The sequence below is a fragment of the Onychostruthus taczanowskii genome, unplaced genomic scaffold (genome assembly GCF_017590055.1).
Source record: "Onychostruthus taczanowskii isolate IOZ18803 unplaced genomic scaffold, ASM1759005v1 scaffold50, whole genome shotgun sequence".
NCBI classification, from domain to species: Eukaryota; Metazoa; Chordata; class Aves; order Passeriformes; family Passeridae; genus Onychostruthus; species Onychostruthus taczanowskii.
In genome coordinates this window covers 3,351,861-3,372,254 of record NW_024502569.1, presented here as the reverse complement: position 1 = coordinate 3,372,254, position 20,394 = coordinate 3,351,861, and the positions used below count along the sequence as shown (strand labels likewise).

The 20,394-nt window shown below is 37.5% G+C and overlaps 1 protein-coding gene across 7 annotated transcripts in view; it reads left to right on the top strand.

The window, feature by feature from the left end:
- PAN3 (poly(A) specific ribonuclease subunit PAN3) overlaps positions 1–20,394 on the top strand; it is a 102,930-nt gene that overhangs the window by 4,128 nt on the left and 78,408 nt on the right. For 6 of the 7 annotated variants that reach the window (XR_005953485.1, XM_041415969.1, XM_041415973.1 and 3 more), the window contains exons 2-4: positions 8,773–8,894; positions 17,779–17,845; positions 19,831–19,901. Coding sequence is in view for 6 of the 7 variants with exons in the window: in XM_041415969.1 (XP_041271903.1) it covers positions 8,781–8,894; positions 17,779–17,845; positions 19,831–19,901 (252 nt within the window). In the remaining variant the exon portion in view is untranslated. Of the gene's footprint in view, positions 1–8,772; positions 8,895–9,692; positions 9,766–17,778; positions 17,846–19,830; positions 19,902–20,394 lie in introns of those variants that run through there. The other variant, XM_041415971.1, reaches the window with a different exon arrangement.

The following is a 20,394-nucleotide window of genomic DNA, read 5'->3' as shown; positions in this document are numbered from 1 at the left end:
TTGCTAATTTTTGCCCCACTTTGTGAAGAACTGTGAAGTTCATAATACATAGTACTCACCCTGTCTTCTGGCTTCTGATTCCTATAAAGCCCTGGGCTGCTGAGCTGAGGAGTGCTGGGTGTGCTCTGGGCCCATTGGCAGCCATGGAGCTGCCTGTGAGGAGCTGGCCACTGCAGCAGTGCTGCTGCTATGTGAGTTTTCATTGCCAGAGCCTAGCCCACCCTCTCATATGACATGTTTGCATCTGGTTCTCTGCTAGAAAGCCTTTTACAAAAGCCCTCCTAGGAAATCTGTGGTTGGAAAACAGGTCTGTGTTTCTGCAAGGTGGCATTTTTCTGTGGCTGCTGAGAACAGCCCATCTGTGAATAGACTTTTATTGCCAGCCTGCAAGAAGGTGGAAAGGGACATCAAGACTTGGCATGTGTTGGGTTGGGCTGATAAAAGCATTATGTTTGTTTTCACAGCGCTAATAAAAACATTATTTCTGTTTTCACAGCCAACCATCTGCATGTTGTGTCCAGTCAGGGCAGTAGTGGCCACTGCTGTAGCAATTCCATATGCATTTGCTCCATGTTTGGTTTAGTGAGCATTACAGCTTAGGTTTTGTGACATCCCTAAATACATTAGGGTTGGAGTGGAAAGACATAGGCATTTGCGAATGTTCTTGTTTTTAAAGGGTGCTTGATTCTTTACCAGTATGCTCCTTTTTAAACAAGATGGAGCAGCTGATACAGAAAAGATGGAAAGACGGCTATTCGTCAAAACTAATACTAAAGGTAATCTGTTGGATTACATTTCTTAATGCAGTGAAACTGGTCAGGGTTGTTCTAAATGTGGATTTTTTCTTATCTGTGGTTGCATTTCAGTATTTACAAGTTGAAGTGTTTAGAAATAGTTATATGAAACTTTTAAGTACAAGTATGGTTGCAGTATGTCACATACTCTTCACTTTTCCTGGGATTTGTTTCTTCTCCACTTCTGTGGAGAAAGTACATGTTATAGTAAAGGTGTATGGTTGAGAATTCTTTTTCCAAACATGTTTGTACTTTCTGTGAGTGATGCTATGTTAGTTGTGTACCTCAATTGGTTGTTTTTTGTTTTTCCTTTAGAGGTACCTCCCTCTTTAATTTTCATTATGCCTTTTCCAGGAGTTGACAGATCACACAATTTTCATCTTGTTTTGCTCTGAATATCTTTAAGAAATGGGAAAAAATTCTTAGCATTTGGAGACCTATTCAACTGAGAATTGAAGAGTAAAACCAATAACCTCTTAGAGATGCATGAGAGGAAATGAAAGTTGCTGAGTTCACTTAATCACTATTTGTCTCATATGTCAGCTCCAGAAATGAGGCAATTGGACATGGGTTTTCTTTTTGCTTTTATATTTTTCATGTGGAAATAACAGAATCACAGAATATTCTGAGTTGGAAGAGACCCACAAGGATCGGTAAAGTGAATGGCCCATAGGAGGAAAATGATTCGGGAGAGCTATGGAAAAAGAAAGAGAAGGAAAAATTTCTCCATCTGAAAAGTTATTTCAGATTTTGAGGGCAGTGAAACTTAAAAATTATACTATTAATTTGCTTTCATTTTATCATGTTTTTTTTTTCTTATTGCATAGGAAATCATTCAGAGTTCAGATATTTCACAAGAATTGTGGATATCTGAGGAGTATTGGTAATTCCTTGTTTCTGGTAGGACCCACCCTGTGCCAGGTACTGAAAAATACAGTAGCACTATGGAAAGGAGTGTGAGTGTGGGGGTTGTTATGTTATAGAAGCAAACTCTCTGCTATATCTTAGTAATGGGAAGCTTGTTTTTTGAGACTGAGGACATCCCTGTTTAGTTTCTGTCTAGCAGCTATTAGAAACTGATTTTTTTTTTTAGGTTTTGCTGTAGGAGTGGGCCTTCAGGAATTATTTGAATGTCCAGAAAGTAGTGACTCTGAGGATTAGCTCGGAAAGGTTTCCATGCTTCCAGCTAGAAGCAAATTTACACTGTTGTGGGTAAAGTGGGCAAATGGTGAGGCTAGGGTTATAGACACAAGCATTTCTATAGAACCTCCAAAGCAGAAAAAATAATCTTGGTTTTGAGGCAGCTGATGAAAAGGGGTCAGTGTAGGGATTTAGATAGTAATCTGATGTGGCTGATGTTTTCCTGATTTGTTGCTTTCTAGTAAAGATGTTATGCTTTATGCCAGCAGAAGAATGGTGTGGTGAATCACTGTGTGTGTATGACCATGAGTTTAAATCAATCACACTCTTTTGTGTATGTAGGCTTCATGAGTCTTTCAGTAGTTAAAAAAGCTCCAATCATGTGGTTGCCTTGTTTGATTCTCAAAGATATTTTGTGCTTAGAACTTACTTGTATTTTTTAATTTGCTTTTTAACAGCCTTTTACTCATGACCTTTTTAAAATTTGAGACTAGAGCTATAGAAACAAAGCACAGATATATAAAGGTGGGAGCAGAGGCTCACATTATACTAGTTGTTGTCAAATTGGTCATACAATGTGTGATTCCTGTAGTTTATGGATAGTCTGTCAACTTCAGTTGGTCTGCTGCTGAGGCAAATGGCAGGAAGACTTTTTCCTTTCTTCTATGCATTCTCCCATCTGCTGTGAAAAATATCCTTATGTTTTCTTCAGGTTATCTGCACGTGCTTCATGCAGTTTTTTTAAATAAAAAGTTGAGTTTTCATTGGAGGCTGTTAAAACAAAACCTTAAATGTTTGAAAAATTGATGCAGTTTATTGAACACCTCAATGCAATTTTTTAGGAATTGTAAAAGATCTTGGAGAGGGTTAGCTCTGAAAGCTATGGTATTAAGTAATTGTATCACTTTAAATTGCTGTTTTTGATAACAGAGTAGTTCTGATTACTCTTTTGAGAAAGTATCAACTTTAATTTGTATTATCACTGTGCTTTTGGATTTGGTCCATGAGGAGGAGTGTGGCTGCTCTAGACTTTGTAACAAGACTTACAGAGCAGAAGGATGGCACCTATCACCTGTGCTGTTTTTCTGTCTTCATCAGGTGCTTCATCTTCATCAGATGCTTCTATGGCATATATATATATATATAAAGACAGCCCAGCCATTTACTATTATGGTAAAGATAGCTGTTTTCCTTTTCTTGCCCATGAATATCTCGTGGCGTAGTGGGAGTGTTTGTAAATAAGGCAGCATTTCCCAAACTGTTTTGCTTCCTGTCTGCCTCTCAGCCAACTTGGTTCATTTGTGCTGTCCGCTCTCCGACTGCACTCTGTCACAGTGTCCTAACCCAGGCGTGTGCTTTCATTTTTGCCTCTCATGCCTGGAAGCATTGTTCATTTTCTTTGTCTGTGCCTCTATTTCAGAGTTTCCTAGTCTGTGTTTCCAAAGCATTGCATTAAACGAGAGAGGTAAAAAACAGTAGAGAATCCAATTTCCCTAGCAAGTTCCAAGTAGGAGCACTGTAGAGAAAATAGCACTGGGGTGTACAAGTGAGGTTAGCACCACCAGCACAGGATTTCCTGGTGTACAGGAATGTACATGTCAGTACAAAAAGAAAAATGAGTGTGAGCTCCTCTGACACCTTGGTGCTTCTGGGTGACTGCAAGGACACAAATCTTAAATTACTTACTTAGATAAGCTTTGTATAAATGTTTTATTGTTTTTGTCTCAATATTAGGATAGCTGTGTCTGTAAATCCTCTGGAGATATGGCACTCTAGTTTTTACTGCTTTATATCTAGTTGAGATAACACCTTGTCCTTAGGATGCACATGTATGCAGTGAAGCTATGATTCAGTTTACCAGCATGTGAAAAGTGCACTGTTGCTGTGCTGAGAGTTTAAATCAAGATTATATATAAACTTTTTACCCAGCCTAAAAACAACTGTACATTTAGAAAAAAAGTACTAATAGCAAAATGAATTATTTCAATCCATGTTTTATTACCTTGCCAGAAGTCTTTAAAATATTGTTTTGAAAATTGTCAGCTAAATCTGTTGTGGCCTTGCTTTAGCCCATTCACTTTGGGAGTAATATATCACATTATTGGAATGGATCCTTTTTTGTGTTACGAGCAGTGTATCATCAGTGCTGATACTGGGTTCATAAAATAAGTAGTCTAGGATAACACAGTATTTGTTTACTGGTTAGTGAAATCATAGAATGAAAATATTAGAAAATCTTTTCAGATGGTATTAATGTTCTGACAGTGTTAGTGTTAGACAATACAAGCATTAACCTAAAATTCACTCAAACTGACCCCTTCAGTTGAAGCACATGTGCTGTGTTCATGGCAGTACTACTCGACCCCTTAAGCTGTGATGAGATACTTTGTTTCTGAAAAATGTCATTGTAATGAGTAAGGCAAAAGTAACTATCTTTTCTTTTTTTTTTTTCCTCTTTGGTGGCTGCCTCTGGCAGGAAGCCTACTTTCTGCTAAAATTCTGTGGGTGAGGAATTATATAAGAAGATATTTATTTTTAATTGCAGTTGTCACATTAAGCTGCAGTGTTACTCACCAAGCAAGAAAAGTATTAGATAATGTGTATAAAAAGTTGAAAATTTTGCCTTAATTTCTCAAGACGTTCTATTTAATTTCTTTCTAGAATTGCCAGGATGTATCTTCTGTCTTGGATATTGATGGAATTTAGAAATTTGTTCTGTTTTCACATGGTTGCTTACATAACGTGTTAACATTTTTTTTTTCCTCTGGATTCTTTGTTGTTCACTTGCACATCCGTCTTTACTCAGACCTGCCTGGTCAGCCTTTCTGCTTTTATAAGGAAGTTTTTGCTTCTGTCCAAGAAGAACCTGTTGAAAATATGTACAGCTTCAGTGCATGGATAGTGCTGCTGCACAACAGAAAGGCTTATTCCTTTAACAAAAAATAGCTAATTCAGGGTTTTCCTTAAAATTGCCTAAACTTAATGAAGTTGTAATCAATGTCTTAAAAGAGAAAAGACAGACATCAGAAGTTCATTGGTATTTTAGTAGCATGGTGTATGGAATGTTTTAAAGTGTTTGCTTGCAATTGTTCTGTAGGAAAGATTTGGATGTATAAATCAAATACAGGGACTGATGTGAATTAGTAAACACATAAGAATAAAAACTTTATGAGGGCTAGAGGTTTGTTTTTCCAGCCTAGGCTTCCACTTTCTTAATACCACACTGCTCGTATGGTAAAGTGTGCCCACTTCTGCAGACCTTCTATGGGTTGCTTATGATAAATAATTTTTCTCAGCTACTGTGGTCTTCAAGAAGCAAGTGAGAATTTCTGATTTGCTAAATGTATGGCAGAAGGAGGAGAAAGTTGTCTACTTCTCATAGAGAAGGCCAGGTGGCAAATACAGTAAAAATGCTTTGGCTGTTCAGGTATTTGCTGGGCTATTAGCAAATACCTATTTGCTGGGCTGTCAGCAGTGTAAAAGCTGAATGTCCCTTTGAACAGAAATGGAGTGTGTATTGAACACTTTTTTTTCACTCTATAAGTAATGAAAGAATTACTTTTTTTGTCTTTTCTGCAGGCTTAATTTTCTTGCTCATTGCTACAGGAAAGTCACTTTAAGGAAGCTAGTATTGAATTTTCTTTTGAAGGCAATAGTTATACTTGCCACTTCTAGAGCATTCTGTTCTAAACCTGAGCTGCCAAGAAAACTGTCCATTTCTCCAATGAGTGTACTTTTGCTGGTTTTCTTTTGATTGTTCCAGTTGAATATGCTTTCTTGTGCTCTGGGTCCCCCTGCTAGCAGTATGTTTCTAGAGTTTGGAAGAGAACAATAAAAATTCTTGGTGTTGAAGGCCATTTTGAAATTGCTGTGGTGCCAGTGGAACTTAGTGCTGCGAACGTGGGTCATCACTGGAGTACAGCAATTTGTTGGAGTGGCACAAGGAGGCTGATTGCTATGGCCAAACCATAGCACTTCAGTACAGAGATGATCTTCCTGCAGCTAGATAAAAGGAAATGTTCTCGAGTAGCTTCTGCTGTTTGAAGTGCCCAGTTAGATATGGCTGTGCCAATAGCCTAAATTGTAGCTTTGAGCAGCTTTAAGTGTCTTGGATAGGCTTGCGTAGCAAATTCCAGCAGTAGAAAGGCTGCAGTGTCAAAGATCGCAGCAGCAGCCTCAGCCTTGCTCAGCTCTGGGGTTGCTGCCCAAAGCCTGCTCCTGCCTGCAGCTTGACCTGCCTGGCACTGAAGGTGTTTCAGCCAGATCAGGAGCAGAGCTCCTGGTGCTCTATCTGTGCTTTGGCAAGGGTACTGTCACAGATTCAAGTGCTTTGTTTGCATATTGGGTGACTGAGATGTATCACCTGTCTGGAGTTCCTGCAGGCCAGCTCTGGGGTTTCTCAGTGTGGAAAAACTTGCAAGTTTTCATTTGCTTCTTCCCAGTTTGAAGGATTTTGTGCATTTAACTGTATTTCTTCAAGGGAGAAGTGGATTCTCATGATGACTCTAGCATAGTGAGAAGCAGGAATAATAGTCTTTTTCTTAATTCTCCAACAGAACCTGAAGGATTTGGAAAGCTCATGGTGTCATCTGAGGAAGTATCTTGCTAGTTTGTTAAAAATTGGATAGATTCTATAATTTGAGGCAAAAGCATTAGATAAAGTAGCAGATATACTGCTGAAATTTTATAGTGTACCTTGAAATGACAGTTGTTCCTGGAAATGCAACAGTTTTTCCTGGTCAGTCAAGGTGTAGCATAAAAACTGCAGGAGGTTTTGATAACAGCTGAAGTATAGGTGGAGAAAGCTATATTGGAAATGTGTTTTTAGAATAAATAAAAACCACAATTAAAACCTTGGATAATTTACGGGAAAACTGGGCTGAAACTGCCTACAATTAGACATGGATTTGCTATCTTTTTTGTTTTCTGGTATGAATGGATCCTAGTATTTTTTGTAATGCCAGAAAACCCTGTATAAAACGCTGACTTTCACAGCGTAAGGTAGGGACTGACTGTAGAAGGGAAGGATGAGACAGTAACTGGCATTACTGCAGACATTACTATTTTCCATAGTACAGTAGTTGAACTATAAAATGCTTTTTCTAGACTTCTGAATGTGACTTTCCCAAATGAAGGCAAAAGAGGAACAGTCATTTAAAAGACAAATCCAAAAAGTTTTGTCTTTTTTAGGGCCGTAGCAAGAGAACTCCTGAAGTTTGTGTGGCTACTTAAAATTATGAAGGAGGAGCTAGAGCATGGCTAGTGGAGGGAGTTTTGTTTTCCTGTTCTGTTAGGTAACTTTTAAAATTTTTGTAAAAAGAAGTAGCAATTCATTAATAATTAGCATCTTTAAAGTTTCTTAGGTGTTTCCTTCAAACCTACAGAATATACAAATAATGTTTTAGATTTGGCAGCAAAAGTTCAAGAATCTTTTTCCCTTGCAAAACTGATGTTTATTGCCACTGAAATATTCCATTTATTTGGTCTCTCACATACAGTTCTGCATTTGAACGGGTGTTGATGTTACCCCTGTTGTGATGATTCATGCAACTCCAGTCTCAGGGGAGTGCAGCTGGACAGTGTTTCCTTCTGTCTGTGGTGTGCGTGCTACTCATCATTCTCTTCCAGTCCTTCCTGTGGTTACGTATGACTGTACTTCTTTTGCTGTTTCCTGTGCCTAGCACATGAAAATGGCTCACCAGGTTAGGCAGTCTGTTTTGGAGGGAAAAATCCTGTTTTGTTGAAAATTGAGGCTTTATAGTATGCATTCCTCTAGCTGTGCCACTAAGTTGCATTTTGTTTCCTTTGAGGATTAGGATCGGGCAGTTGTTTCCGGGTGTCACCACCTGGCTGCAAGTCCTCCCAGAAGTTCAAGTTGGATAGTTTGGTACAGGATGTTCCTCTGAGTTGGATGTGTGCCTTCCTACCTTGAAGCTAGCTATTACTCATGCCTGTTGGCTTGCAGTGGCCTGGCCGTACCGATGAGTGTCTTTATAATTTACTGTGGTGCTTTTACAAAAGGTTCATTTGAACTGCAGCTTGCAAACCCTTGTAAATGCTTTTTTTTTTCCCTGTTGAAGTAATACCTGCTTGAGAGTTTTGTGTTAATTATGACAGCTTCTTGTTGTTCTTTGTAATTTCTTAGTATTGGATTAATTTGTATGTGGTTAAAGTCTTGTATGTTGGGCCATTGTTTCTAGGCAGGATGAATTTCTTCTTGCATCCTTCACACTTGCTTTCAATCGAAAGGATTTTTTGAGCTACATTTCAGGAAATTGTTGCCACTTTACAAAGAATGAGATGATGAAAATTGTCTTAAGCTCTTAAGGAAGCATTTAAAGTATTTGTGCTTTCTGTGAAAGGGTTTGAGATATTTTTAAGTGTGTGTTTTCTGTATGTTACCTTTTAAAAGAACCAGTGCATCCAGTTCAAAACTTTACTTAACACATATATTTCCAAGAAGAGCATGCAAGAATATGGTTCTTTATAAAATAAGCTTGCCTTCTAGGTTTTTTAATTGATTTATTTTGCTTTTGATATCATTATTGTCCTCGTTATTCTTGTTTATAAAGTTCAGACTCCTCATTGCTTTTTTGCATTTGTGCTGTAACTTCATGCTACAAATGCTCTCTTTTAGTAACTTCTTTCATTAACTTCCTTTTTCATAGTATACACTGTTTTGTTTTTGGTTGTTTTGCTGAGAAGACAGTAATACCATATTCTATTCCCCTGCAAAAAAAAAAAAAAAAAATCTATACATGTAATAGACACTAGTGGATAAACCCATGGTTAAGGAAACATTTCCTGAAGCATTATTTTTTTTCTCTTTTCCTTTTAGTTCCCGGAATGGATGGTGGTGGGTTAGCTGATGCTAATCTAACGGATTCATACTTTAGCACCAGCTTCATTGGCGTTAATGGATTTGCAAGTCCTGCTGAAACGAAGTATCCCATGATGCAGGTAATAGCAGTGATTTGGATAATGTTTCGTTAGTTCTGGCTGGTGTTACACCAAAAGGGGAAAACTGCTCAAGAGGCAGGACAAATGGAGCCTTCTGGAATGTGTCATCTTGTGTGATATACAGAGTATAAACTCACTTTAATTTTGCAAATGGAAATGAAGCAGTAAAAATTTAAATTGCTTTAAATTTAATCTGTTTTTATTTGCACTTCCCTGAGCTGTTGTGTTGAGCTTTGCTGCATACATTAATTCTGTGTTAGGTTTCTTTTCTGAATGTGGCTTTCTGGATTTCTTTTTAGGCTTATAGCTTTTGATAGCCTTTTGCTAAAAATAAAATTCAGATTTTGAAACTTTTCAAAGATCCAGAGTCGCTGAAGAAAAATGTGAACTGTCAGACCTGAAATTACTAGGCAAAAATTTCAGAATTTGTCATCTCAGACTCTGGTGGTGGTATGTTGGATTCATATTTAAATCTTCTGAAATGTTTTCTTGTATTTATAGAGTTCTGTAGAGGTTGGCATAGGAACTCCCATGAGGTGGAATTTATTGTGTAGGTAGTATTATGGAAAATTTGCCACAAAAGTCTGTTGTATTTAAAACCTAAATGAGTATCTACTGAATTAACACATGAAGTATTACAATAACTCCCTCAAAGTATTATGCATTTTAAAAGAAGTACAGTCCCTGAAAGAAGATGATCTGTCCTGTAGTAAACAAAGCAACTTCTGGTAAATGAGAGAGTGCGAGTCAAACAGTTCACACTGAGTGCTGACAACAACTCTCTTCTTTTATATCGAGGAAACTCTCCTTGTGAGGTTACTTTGATCTCAATTGTGGCTGTATAATGGATTGAAAAATAACTCAGCAAAAGGTGGGAATTAATTAGGTGTGTTCCTTTTTTTCTTTTGTTTGTTTGGTTGTTTGTTTTTTTTATTGCATGTTTTCAAGGAGGCTGGATTTTCTTATTCGACAGAATTGCAGAAGTATGGAATTGTTTTCTTGACAGTTATGCATGATTTAAAAAGAACAATTTTAACCTCTGATTCCGAAGTGTACTATTGAAGCTGGCAGTTAGAAATTTTTGTATAACTGAGGTCCTATAATTTTAACACAAAATCATTGTTTTGTATCCGTAAACTGTATTCTACAGAAACACTAGTGTCTTTCTAAACACCAATTTTTAATTATAACTGTAACTTCTAGAAAGACAGACAATAAGGCATGCATCTAACATGAATGCTTATGGGATTTTTAAATACTTTGCTAATGCCTGAGATTACAGTCAAGGCATTATTGTTTCTCTTTGAGAAGAAATCAATGTGCCTCTAGCCCATTGGAGGACAAGGAAAATTACTTTGGAAGTAGGATTTTATTAGTGTTGAGAATGCGCTTACAGGCATCAAACTACAGTTTGAAAAGCATTCCTGTATTGATTTTTTTCCTTTGAATCCTGTAATTTAAGTTCTTGTTTACATAGGTAGTGCTGTCTGTTTTGGTTGTGTGACAGCTTCTAGGTTAAGTACATACTAATAAAGTTTAGCCACATGGAATGAGATTTTCTGTGTCATTCAGCCCTGTGGGGAACAAGGCACTGGAGATATTTTAGTGGGTTTGACTTTAAATAATACTGGTCTTTTATGATTTGGAATAGAGACTTTGAATCTGGTTATTGTGTCAAGGATCTACCTCTTGCTTGCTTTCTCTGAAAATTTGCACAGATTTTGTCAATTGATTAAACCTTTGCAGAACTGGTTTATGTGGACCCACTGGAGACTTCCTAGATGTTAAATAATTTCCCAAAGATATAATCTGCACTGGCTTGTTCTAGCTTGAGTACATTTTTGCAGTTGCAGCTCCCGCATAATCTACGCCTTGACTGAACTCAGAGCAGGAATGCTGATCAGCTTCATTTCCCTCTTCCCTTCCACTTCAGACTGAAGCAGCATGGAAGTGGATCTATATTTAATGAAAGAGCTGTATCTGAGTTAATTAGAGCAGAGAGGTTGGTAAGGGAAAAGAAACTTATGCTGTGGGCTTAGAGAAGCTGAGCTGAAGATAAGTAAAGAAGAAACCAGGAAAGATTGAGCAAGGGACTGAAGCGGAGAGGAGATAGATCTTGGTGGGACACTCACAGAATGGGGACTGGAATGGTACAAGTGCAATACATAGAAACTGAAAACAAGTTTTCATAATGTAAAGGTGGGACAAAGTAGGGTGGAGAGAACAAATCCATGTTCCTATTTCTCTCCAGGTTCTCAAATCAAACTAAAGATGCTAAAACGTTAGTGTTCTGCCATCAATGCAACATCAGATGTCTTCTGTAAAATATTTCATTAACGCTCAGTTTTGCTTTTGCAGATGGAAACATTGGTTCCATCTGAATTACTTTGTCATCTCTGGTGAATCTGTAGTTCACAAATAAAGGCATCAGTGATGCAATGAGACAAGCTCTTCTGCTAGGTTTTTACAACTGGGAAATTGCACAAACATGCAGATAAACACACTGATAGAAAACCAGTAGTAAGATGAGGCAAGATGTTAGGAAATGGTAAGTTTAGGTTGCCAGCGCAGCCTGGAGGTTGTGTTTCTCATAATGTTGTGTATTTTTTTTTTCAGTGGGAAAATTATTAGTGGGACTTACTCAGAACACAACATGTGCGGCACATTCATGTGTATTGAGCATCTGTTTGATATTTGATTAAATGTTCATCGTGTGGTTCTGTGCTTTATTCCTGCATGCTGTTTTCATCCTTGTGAAGACTCTTAGTTGGCAATGCACTTTTGGGTGCCATTACAATTATTCCATCAAACTTCATGCAGTGCTTTCTGTATGAAACAGGAGAGTGGTCTACATTTTATGGATGCATGGGATAGAAAAGGATGGTAGTTAAACAAACAGTACTGCAACAGTGCTGGCAAACAAGAGACCTGAGTTTTTAAAACTAAGCTTTACAGTGGGAAGGTCAAGAATGGAATTAATGACCACCAGTAAAATACTTGGTTCAAGTTGCTTAACTGGCCTCACTCTAGCAAGGATAGTAAAAAAGTCAGTCTCTTCAGAGTATTGCTCATTTCTGTTACAATGAAATAGTCTTTCTGCTGTCCTTGTTTTATTCACTACATACCTCTCAATGTAATTGTCAGGTATTCAATTGATGAGTTGTCTTGACTATTCCTATCTAATCTCCAGAATGTGTTAGTCATGTGCAGCACATAAAACAGGTTTGTTGAAAGAATATGTGGTTGTATATGTTTGGGTTACCATAATGCATATATAATGGAACCAGACTGCATCAAGCAAAGCTTTATCAAAGTTTGCAATTACCACATTTTTGTGCGCAGTGCCTGTTCTCGAAGAGTCAGTGTTAAGTAAGCAGCAAAAGGGTGGAAAGTGGATTATATCATGATGAATTTGGAGTGATGTGCTGCTTTGACCATAAATAATGTAGCTGAATAGTTGTCAACATTTCTGTAGAAAGCTATTTCTGACTTGCAGATTTCATTTATATCTGTGGAAGAATATTTCATAAGATCTTGAACATATCTTTGGGCTTACATTAGTGAGGAAGATGCAGTTAATGGCAATACTCACTTTGCAGCGGGGAAAACAGAGTAAAAGTACGTGGTACAGCTCAGAAGAGGCAGGATTTTTCAAGTGGCTGTAATTCTTCCTTTTTCTTCCTTTCTGAAAAATACCTCTTTGCCTTGTCCTTCCACTCCTCTTACTTCAAAGGTCTTTGCTGTCAGCCAACATTTCATTGCCCCCATCAGCTTCTGTTGTTACTAACTTGGTTTTCTCTTGACTAATAGTCTTCTGTCCTCATTGGTTTGTGTTTTTCCATAAGACTGTCACACATGTCTATTCTTCCCTCAATCTGCATATGCTTTCATATACTGTATTAACAGTTTTGTGTTCCATCTTATCAAAGCACTTTTTTTCTGTTTTCTGCTTCTCTAAGTAATACTGACTGCAGAGCAAGCATGGTCCACAGGCTGCATGCTGTCCTCGAAGCTGTTTTTTTTTTCTTTTTGGCATAGCAGCAGCTGCCAAGAGACAGTCAGAGGTGTGGTTCAAAAAGCAGCTCACTGCTTTTGGCTTTCCCAGCAGTGAAGAGGCAGGAGCTGGCTAGCTGGGATGCCTCTAATGCTTGGCTGTTTGCTCAGTGTGTGCCATTTGGTTGGTCGGTGTCACTGTTCCTCTGGCATTAGTGCTGCCCTTTGACTAACTTAACTGAAGATGCAGGTGGTGTGGAAAGAAGCTTTACTAATACTATGTTGGGTTGTTCAAAGGGTATTATAGCAGGATAAGGCAGAGAAGTATCTTGATGTTAAAACTTTTAACGTATTAGAACTGAGCAGCTTGGTTGCGAGAGCATAAAACAGTAGAAGGGCCTTCATCCATATTGCTTCACAGGAATCTGGTTTTCTTTATTTTGATGGGATGAGATTTATAACTACATGGATTCCATTGGACTGACTGCAGGTTACATAGAAAGGAAGAATCTTAAGTTCTCAGTAAATCATCCTAATTGAAATAGGAAGGGAGTAACAGTCTTCAGTATCAAAATTGGCAAGGCCAAGCAATGGAGAAGAATTGGTTTTGCTTGCTTTCACCATGCAAATGTTGGTGTACTATGCATTCTTGGATAGCCTGAGAAGTAGCGACCATGCTCACTTCAAAGCCTTGCAGCTGAATAAACACAAAGACTTTTGTTGCCATTGTGGCATCTGCCAACAGTTGTATAATGAAACTCTCCTTATAGCACAGAAGCTTGTAATTGTCTTCAGTTTTTAACTGTTGAGAGCTGAGTGGAGCTACAGATGTGCTATTTGAAATACAAAATTATGTTGTTGTTTTCATGATGCTTTCTGAAGAAATCCAGTTGCTTTAGTTTCAGCAGTTGAGTGGGTCATTCTGTAGGTGGTGCCACATGTGCTGTCAAAGACAGGTTTTGGATTGCTTAAAAAGAAAAGCAAAAGATATCACCCTGTGTAGGTCACAGAGTCTGACAACAATGTCACAGCCAAACAAATCAGTCTTAATCTTTTGCAGAATGACTGTTTGTACTCTGGTCAATATTATTCTGAAAATTATAAAGAAATATTCTGAAGTACAGTTCCAGTAAAACAGTAGAAAGATGAAGAGACTAGATTGTGACATACTGCAAAATATTTTGAGATAGTATGCTTAGCACTGTGGAATGACCATTAGGAAAATTCTAACTTGCTCAGGGTTAGGGCATGGAATGTAGAGAAAAAGAGGAAAAAATATAATCTCTTACATATTTTGGAGAAAAGAAATGGTTGAGAAAAAAAAGAAAACCAGTCACTTCACGGTAAGTCTTACAAGCTATGTAAAACTAGATCTAATTGTCTGCATCAAAGTTTTATTCATGCTTTATCTTGATGAGAGCTTTGTAATATATACTTGAGGGAGATGAAAGTCAAGCAAACTTGCCTTAAGTGCAGCTATAATTTTGGTGTTTGTTACTGAGTATTGAAGGGTGGAGGCAAGGTGGTGTGTTCTTTTAGAAGGTGGAAATGTTTGTTATAACACTTCTTTTCTTAGTATACTGCATGGAGGAAGTGGACTGCCTGAAGTAAAACATTGCTAAAAGGTCAGGGGTGGTGATCCTTCCCTTCTGTCCAGCCGTGGTGAAGTCACACTTGGAGTGCTGGGCTTCTCAGTACATTAGGGACAGGGATATACTGAAAAGAGTCTAGTGAAGGGTCACAAAGAGGATGAGGGTACTGGAGCATCCCTCCTGTGAGAAAAACCTAAAACAGAAACAACTTTTAAATTCCTTTGAAGGGAGAGGGGCAGGATGTATGCCAGCCATCCTAGTTGAATTTTGAGTACTGTTTAAAGAACCTCAGCAAATCATACCAATAGGCAGGCGGAGAAAAGAAGTTTGTGGAACTGAGTGTTTTACTTGGTTATCAGAAAGATGTCTTTCTATATTAATTTCCATATGATAAAAGCCCTGATGTAGTAAAACAGTCTGAAGTTCTCACAGGTGTGTGCTTACCTTCTCTGTCAGGCTTAATATTTAATTGTCTTCCTTGTTAATGGTTGCTTTTGCCTTTCTGGAGCTTTCATCCCTTGGGCTTGAGGTGCTTACAGTCTTCTTGAAATTGAGTTTGTATGAAAAATAGTTGAACATCATTAGAAGAGATTGATAAGTGTTATTTAAAATCAAAGCTACCTTCCTGAAAACACCAATAACAAACAGCACTTGTGTGTTCTTCTAATGTTTTTTTTTTCTTTCAAGTCTTTTTTGGTAAAAATCAGATACAGGAGTAGCCTTCATTAAGACTAAATGCATTTGGGTGTTGGCAGAAATCTTAATATTAAAACAGTTTAAAAAGCCTTTACTGATTACATGCAGGTCTTCTGTGAATAATGTTAAGGTGAGAGGCTTGTGCATGTGTAGTAAAAGTGAGCAAAATGAAAAATTCATGAATGTGGTGGAGGTTTCTAACTATTCCAGGTGCAGGTTACAAGCAGTTGTTAAGGCAAGGCTGCCCAAGCTTTGGTTTTTCAGAATCCTGGTGTGTGTAAGATATGTTTGCACCTTGAATGGGAACTTGACTTTGTAAAAGCACAGTTGATGCTCACAGGTTTGGGTTGCACTGCGCTTTCAGAATGCAGAACAATATGCTCTGTTGCAGTCTGCCTTGCTTGCACTTTATGTTCTCAGTGATTGTGTCAGCACTGGTTTTCATCATCTCAGGCTCCTGTTCCCATTGAAAGTCTGTTGGTTGAATATTTAACTCCTATGCCTGAGGATGGTGAATATTGATGGAATAGAAGTACTTTGTTCCATGTTTAACCTATGTGTTTAAAACAAGCTTTGATACCAACACAGTTTTCAGTATCATATTTACTCCTGTTTCAAATTAACAGCATTACCTTTTGCATTAAAATTATTATTAAATCTGGTATTATAAGTGGACATTAATACTATTTTTATCTACACCAGCACAAATCTTGTGCAAATCTGAAAGGTTCCTTTTAGGAAATTTCTTCTTAAACCCCTTTGTTTTATGAGGATTGGTGTGGATGTCTCAAATGCCAAAAAAAACATGTATAACTGAGATGCTTTTTAAATATTTGTGACAAACTATTCAGCTTCTTTCCATTGCTTAGGATGGGAATGTGATGTATGATTACTTGAGCTGCTATAATCCAGAAATGATTTTGGTGTATTTTTATTCTTATTTTGATGATTGTGAGCAATTGAATAAGCATCCTTGAATTTGGGCAAAGTTTGTCAATTTAGCGTGTGTCTCTCAAAGCGGTGACTTGTTTTGTAAAAGTAAGTCAACTTTGTTTCAGTAGACCCATGCCTTTTGTGTATAGAATTGTTTATCACTTACACAGATAGTGATATTTATATTGTGTCACGTCAGTATATTTAGGAGAAAGAGACAGGTGACATCAAAATAAGGAAAGAGCACATAGCAAACAGCTTGTTTGCAGTCTTGAAAAAGTTGAGGGTTTATGTGCTATTTACATGTTGTAAGCATTCCACATAAAAGCTACTTTGCACCATCTATTCTGTTAGATACAGGTTTTAAAAGCAAAAGCTTCTGGTGGTGTTTGTGGTGCTCTGAAAATTGCAAGTGATGGGAGTCTTGAATTGCAGTAGGTTTACAGTTCTACCTTATTGGATAGCACTCCCACTTCTATTGGTTGTCCTCTGTTCTTTCCAAAATTACTCCAGAATGTTGATCTTTATAGTCAACAGTTAGATGAAATGGCAGTGAAGTGTAACATAGTAAGCTTCCTGCCTTTTGCCACCAACATTGAGACTGGCTATGGAAAAAAATAACTGTGAAGAGAACTCCAGTGACCAGTTCTGAGTCAGTCTGTGTCTAGACTACTAAATGAAACATGCCTGGAGATCTTCCTGAATGCTTAAGGCCAGCTGGCACAAAAGGGCCTGTTTGTGCTGGTGTGTGCTCACCCACTAAAGCAGAGTCTGCATGCAAACCGTCAATTTGAAGGGTTCTCAAACCTTTTCACTGCTGAATAGTGCCTGGAAATTGGCTGGGAGACTCTGGGTTGATGTGGGCCAAAAGCATGCCAGGGAGTATTTTAACAAATTAGTGTTTGTCTCTCAGTGATGAAGAACACTTTCTGACCTTGCCTTCCTTTTCTTCTCACACTTTTCTTCCTGTTGGGAAGCTGGTGAAAGAAAATAATAAAGTGTGTCTTCTTACTCTTGCTTAAAACTTTTCTATGAAAGAAGCAGTAGCTCTTAGTGCAGCACTGCTTCACTTGAGTCCAGTTTGTTGCTAGCTGATACCTCTAGAAGAATGTAGGAGAAGTGAGTGGAGCCTAGGAGGAGTGTTAAAAGGGTTTCAGATGTCCTGCTGACTTGGAGGAATCTGGATGTTTTGCTGAAAGGTCTCAAAAGGTTCTTTTGTTTTTAAAAAGAGTCCATAAAATACTTAAGTATTTTTAATTGGAGAAGTTTCATGTAGTGGTGATAGTATATTAAAGGGAGTAGTTGTTTCAGGAGTGCAGTATGAAAGACTGTTTTAAGGTGATAAGTAATTGTCTTATCTAATGTTTTCACAACATGCAGGAAGAGAACCATAGGCTTGGTAGACCCTCCTCATTTAGAAGAAATTAACAAAGATTGTGTTTAATTTGAACATATAGTAATTTTTGGTTTGCATTTCTGTTGTGCAAAATCCTGTATTTTACTAAATGTTTTTCTTAATTACAAGTCTGTTTACTTAGTGTATTTACAAAATGGGGAATGAGCACAAGTTTCATAGGCTGTCAAAACTTTCTAAAGGTCATCCCCAATGCCCTCACTTAATCTGTCAAGACTTTATTTTACATGTACACTTTCATCATTTATTTTTACAGAGGATGACAAATAGCAGCAGCTCCCCTAGCCTTCTCAATGACAGTGCCAAGCAGTATGCAGGCCATGGTAAGTATGTTTAAAGAAATACATATAAAAGTATGTTGGAAAATTTGAGAGATTCACAAAACCGAGGCTTAAGGAAGTGTTACTTGTTCTCAGATTTTGAGATACAGCAGAACTTTATTTTTTAACAGTAGTGTAATGAACTCATAAATTTTTAGCCTTCTATTTGCTGTGGGGGAAAAACTTAGTTATTATCAGTCTTGTCACTTCAAGTGAAATGTTAGTTTGCCTATCCACTGTAAAGCATTAATAGCCTAAGCATTTATGTTGCTTCACTATAGTATCCCTTTTTATGATGCTTCTTGGATAAGTTATTGTGTGGGATTAGTGTACAGGTGTTTTCTGTTAAATTTAGGGTATGTGGATTTTGTGAAATGCCACATAACTGCTGATTTTTAATAGCTATTCAGTTTTGTCTTGCAGGCAGTACTTTGCCTCTTATAATATTTTTCCTTGCTCTAGGAACATGTTTTGTATACATGGTTTTCAGCTGAAGAAAATGTCTTGATATTGGAGGCCTATGTACTCACTAAATTGTTGTGGAGGCTGTATTGAGCTTTGTAATGTGCTCTTCAGAATCTCTACAGACTATTTCAGCTGTAGCTGTTAAGTTCTTTAAAGAAGAGGGTACTGCTCCTTTATGGCAAGGACATATATTTAAAATAAATTTCTGCTTTGAAAATTGCTATGTAAATTATGCTAGAACTCCATTTGCATGTCTGACCCTACAGCTAATCTACTTACTAGGATTATAATTTTTAAAGCGTGGTAGTAACTACAATAAAATGAGCTTGCTTGAAAGTCAAAATTTGTAGGTATTTTCTTCCCAGTTTATTTCCAGTAGGCTTTGAAATTAACTCTGCTTCTTTTGTCCCGCTGAACAATTAGCCATTCAAGGCAGTGGAGGTCTCCAGTTCTAAATGCAGTCAGAGTTTGACTGTGACAGGCCAAATAGTAACGGTGATGCATGTCAAGGAGAGAAACCACATCAACTTTTAGAACCATTTTAAATTTTGTCATGTCTCACATCCTTCCCCCTCTCTCTCCCTGGCTCTGCCAAGCAGTGCTTCATCTGTAGAATTGCCCTTTTAGGGAATATTTATTGTTGAACAAATATAAGATAAATTCTCTGTTAAGAATTTAAAGACAGTGTTTCATCAAAACACCAATGTTTACAGCTGGCAGTCATTTGCTAATGTGACAGTTTTAGTCATGTTGTTTGGAGTTTTAAGTTGCATTTGTGAATGTTGCAGTTTTTGATACTTCAACTCTGGAAAAGATGAATAGGAACAAAGGAAAAACAATAAAAAGTTATTAATAGAATGTTGACTTTGCTGTCCTTCATTCTGAATTAAATTTGATGTGCAGAACAGTGACAGGACGAGCAAAATTCACATCATTATTTGTAAGACTTCTTAAACAGAAGATTGATAATTTGAGGTTACTGGAGATCATAGAATCATAGCACCTTTTATGCTGGAAAAGACTTTTTAAGATCCAGTCCAGCTTGTCCCAGCGCTGCCAAGTGCACTGCCAAAGCTTTCCCTCAGTACTACATTTACACAGTGCCCCTAGGGATGGTGACTCATGCACTTGCCCTGGGCAACCTGTTCCAGTGCTTGTCAAGCCTTTCAGAGGATCTTCTGGTGAATTGGAAACATTGTGATGTATCATCTACAGGGTTAACAATGACATGCAAATGTAAGGAGCGCTTTGAACAGGTTTTCTGATCAGATGAAGGCTGTGAAATGTTAGGTGGCCTTTAAATAGTGTCAACAGCAATTAAAAGTACTGAATTCTGTTAATGAGCACCATTTCAATTAAGCAGTTGCACGGAATCTAATAAATGTTGAGCGTTTTAGCAGTGTGATTGCTAAATTTAGCTTTGTCAAAAGGATTTTTTCCACACAGAAATAAGTTAAAAAATATAAAATTCCTTTTAATAGTGTATATATAAGTAACACCTTGGTTTTACATTGGTTTTATAGATCCACTAACTTCACCAAATTCATCCTTGTTTAATGACTTTGCTGCCCTCAGCGTGTCTCAAAGGAGGAAGGTAGGCAACTACTAAATCATAAGTAGCATATTTATGTATGAGTTGACAGGGAAGAAGGTCTGGAATAACTTGAAATGCTGCATGAAATGAGGATAATTCTTCTGATGCTGCTAGATTTATTTTAATGTGTTGCTGCTGATATAAATAATATCTTACTATTTCATTTTTGCTACATCAGATCAGACTGCTGCTGCTATTAAGAAATACTCCAGGCACTTGTAAACTGAAGTTTATAGAATATGAAACTTGCCCATTATGTAGTATGTAGCCCATTGAATTTGAAAACAGATTATTTTTATTCTAGTAAGGGACATGTTCCCTGCAAGCCTTTATGGGAGCAAGTTCAGAATACGTTAAGAATCAATTCTCCCATTTATTTGTATTATTGGGAAGTGAGGGTTTGGGGCTTTTTTCAATGCATTTAGGTTAAAAGACACTGTTATCATTGGGAAATGAGGGTTTGGGGCTTTTTTTCCATCCCTCTGATTTGTGT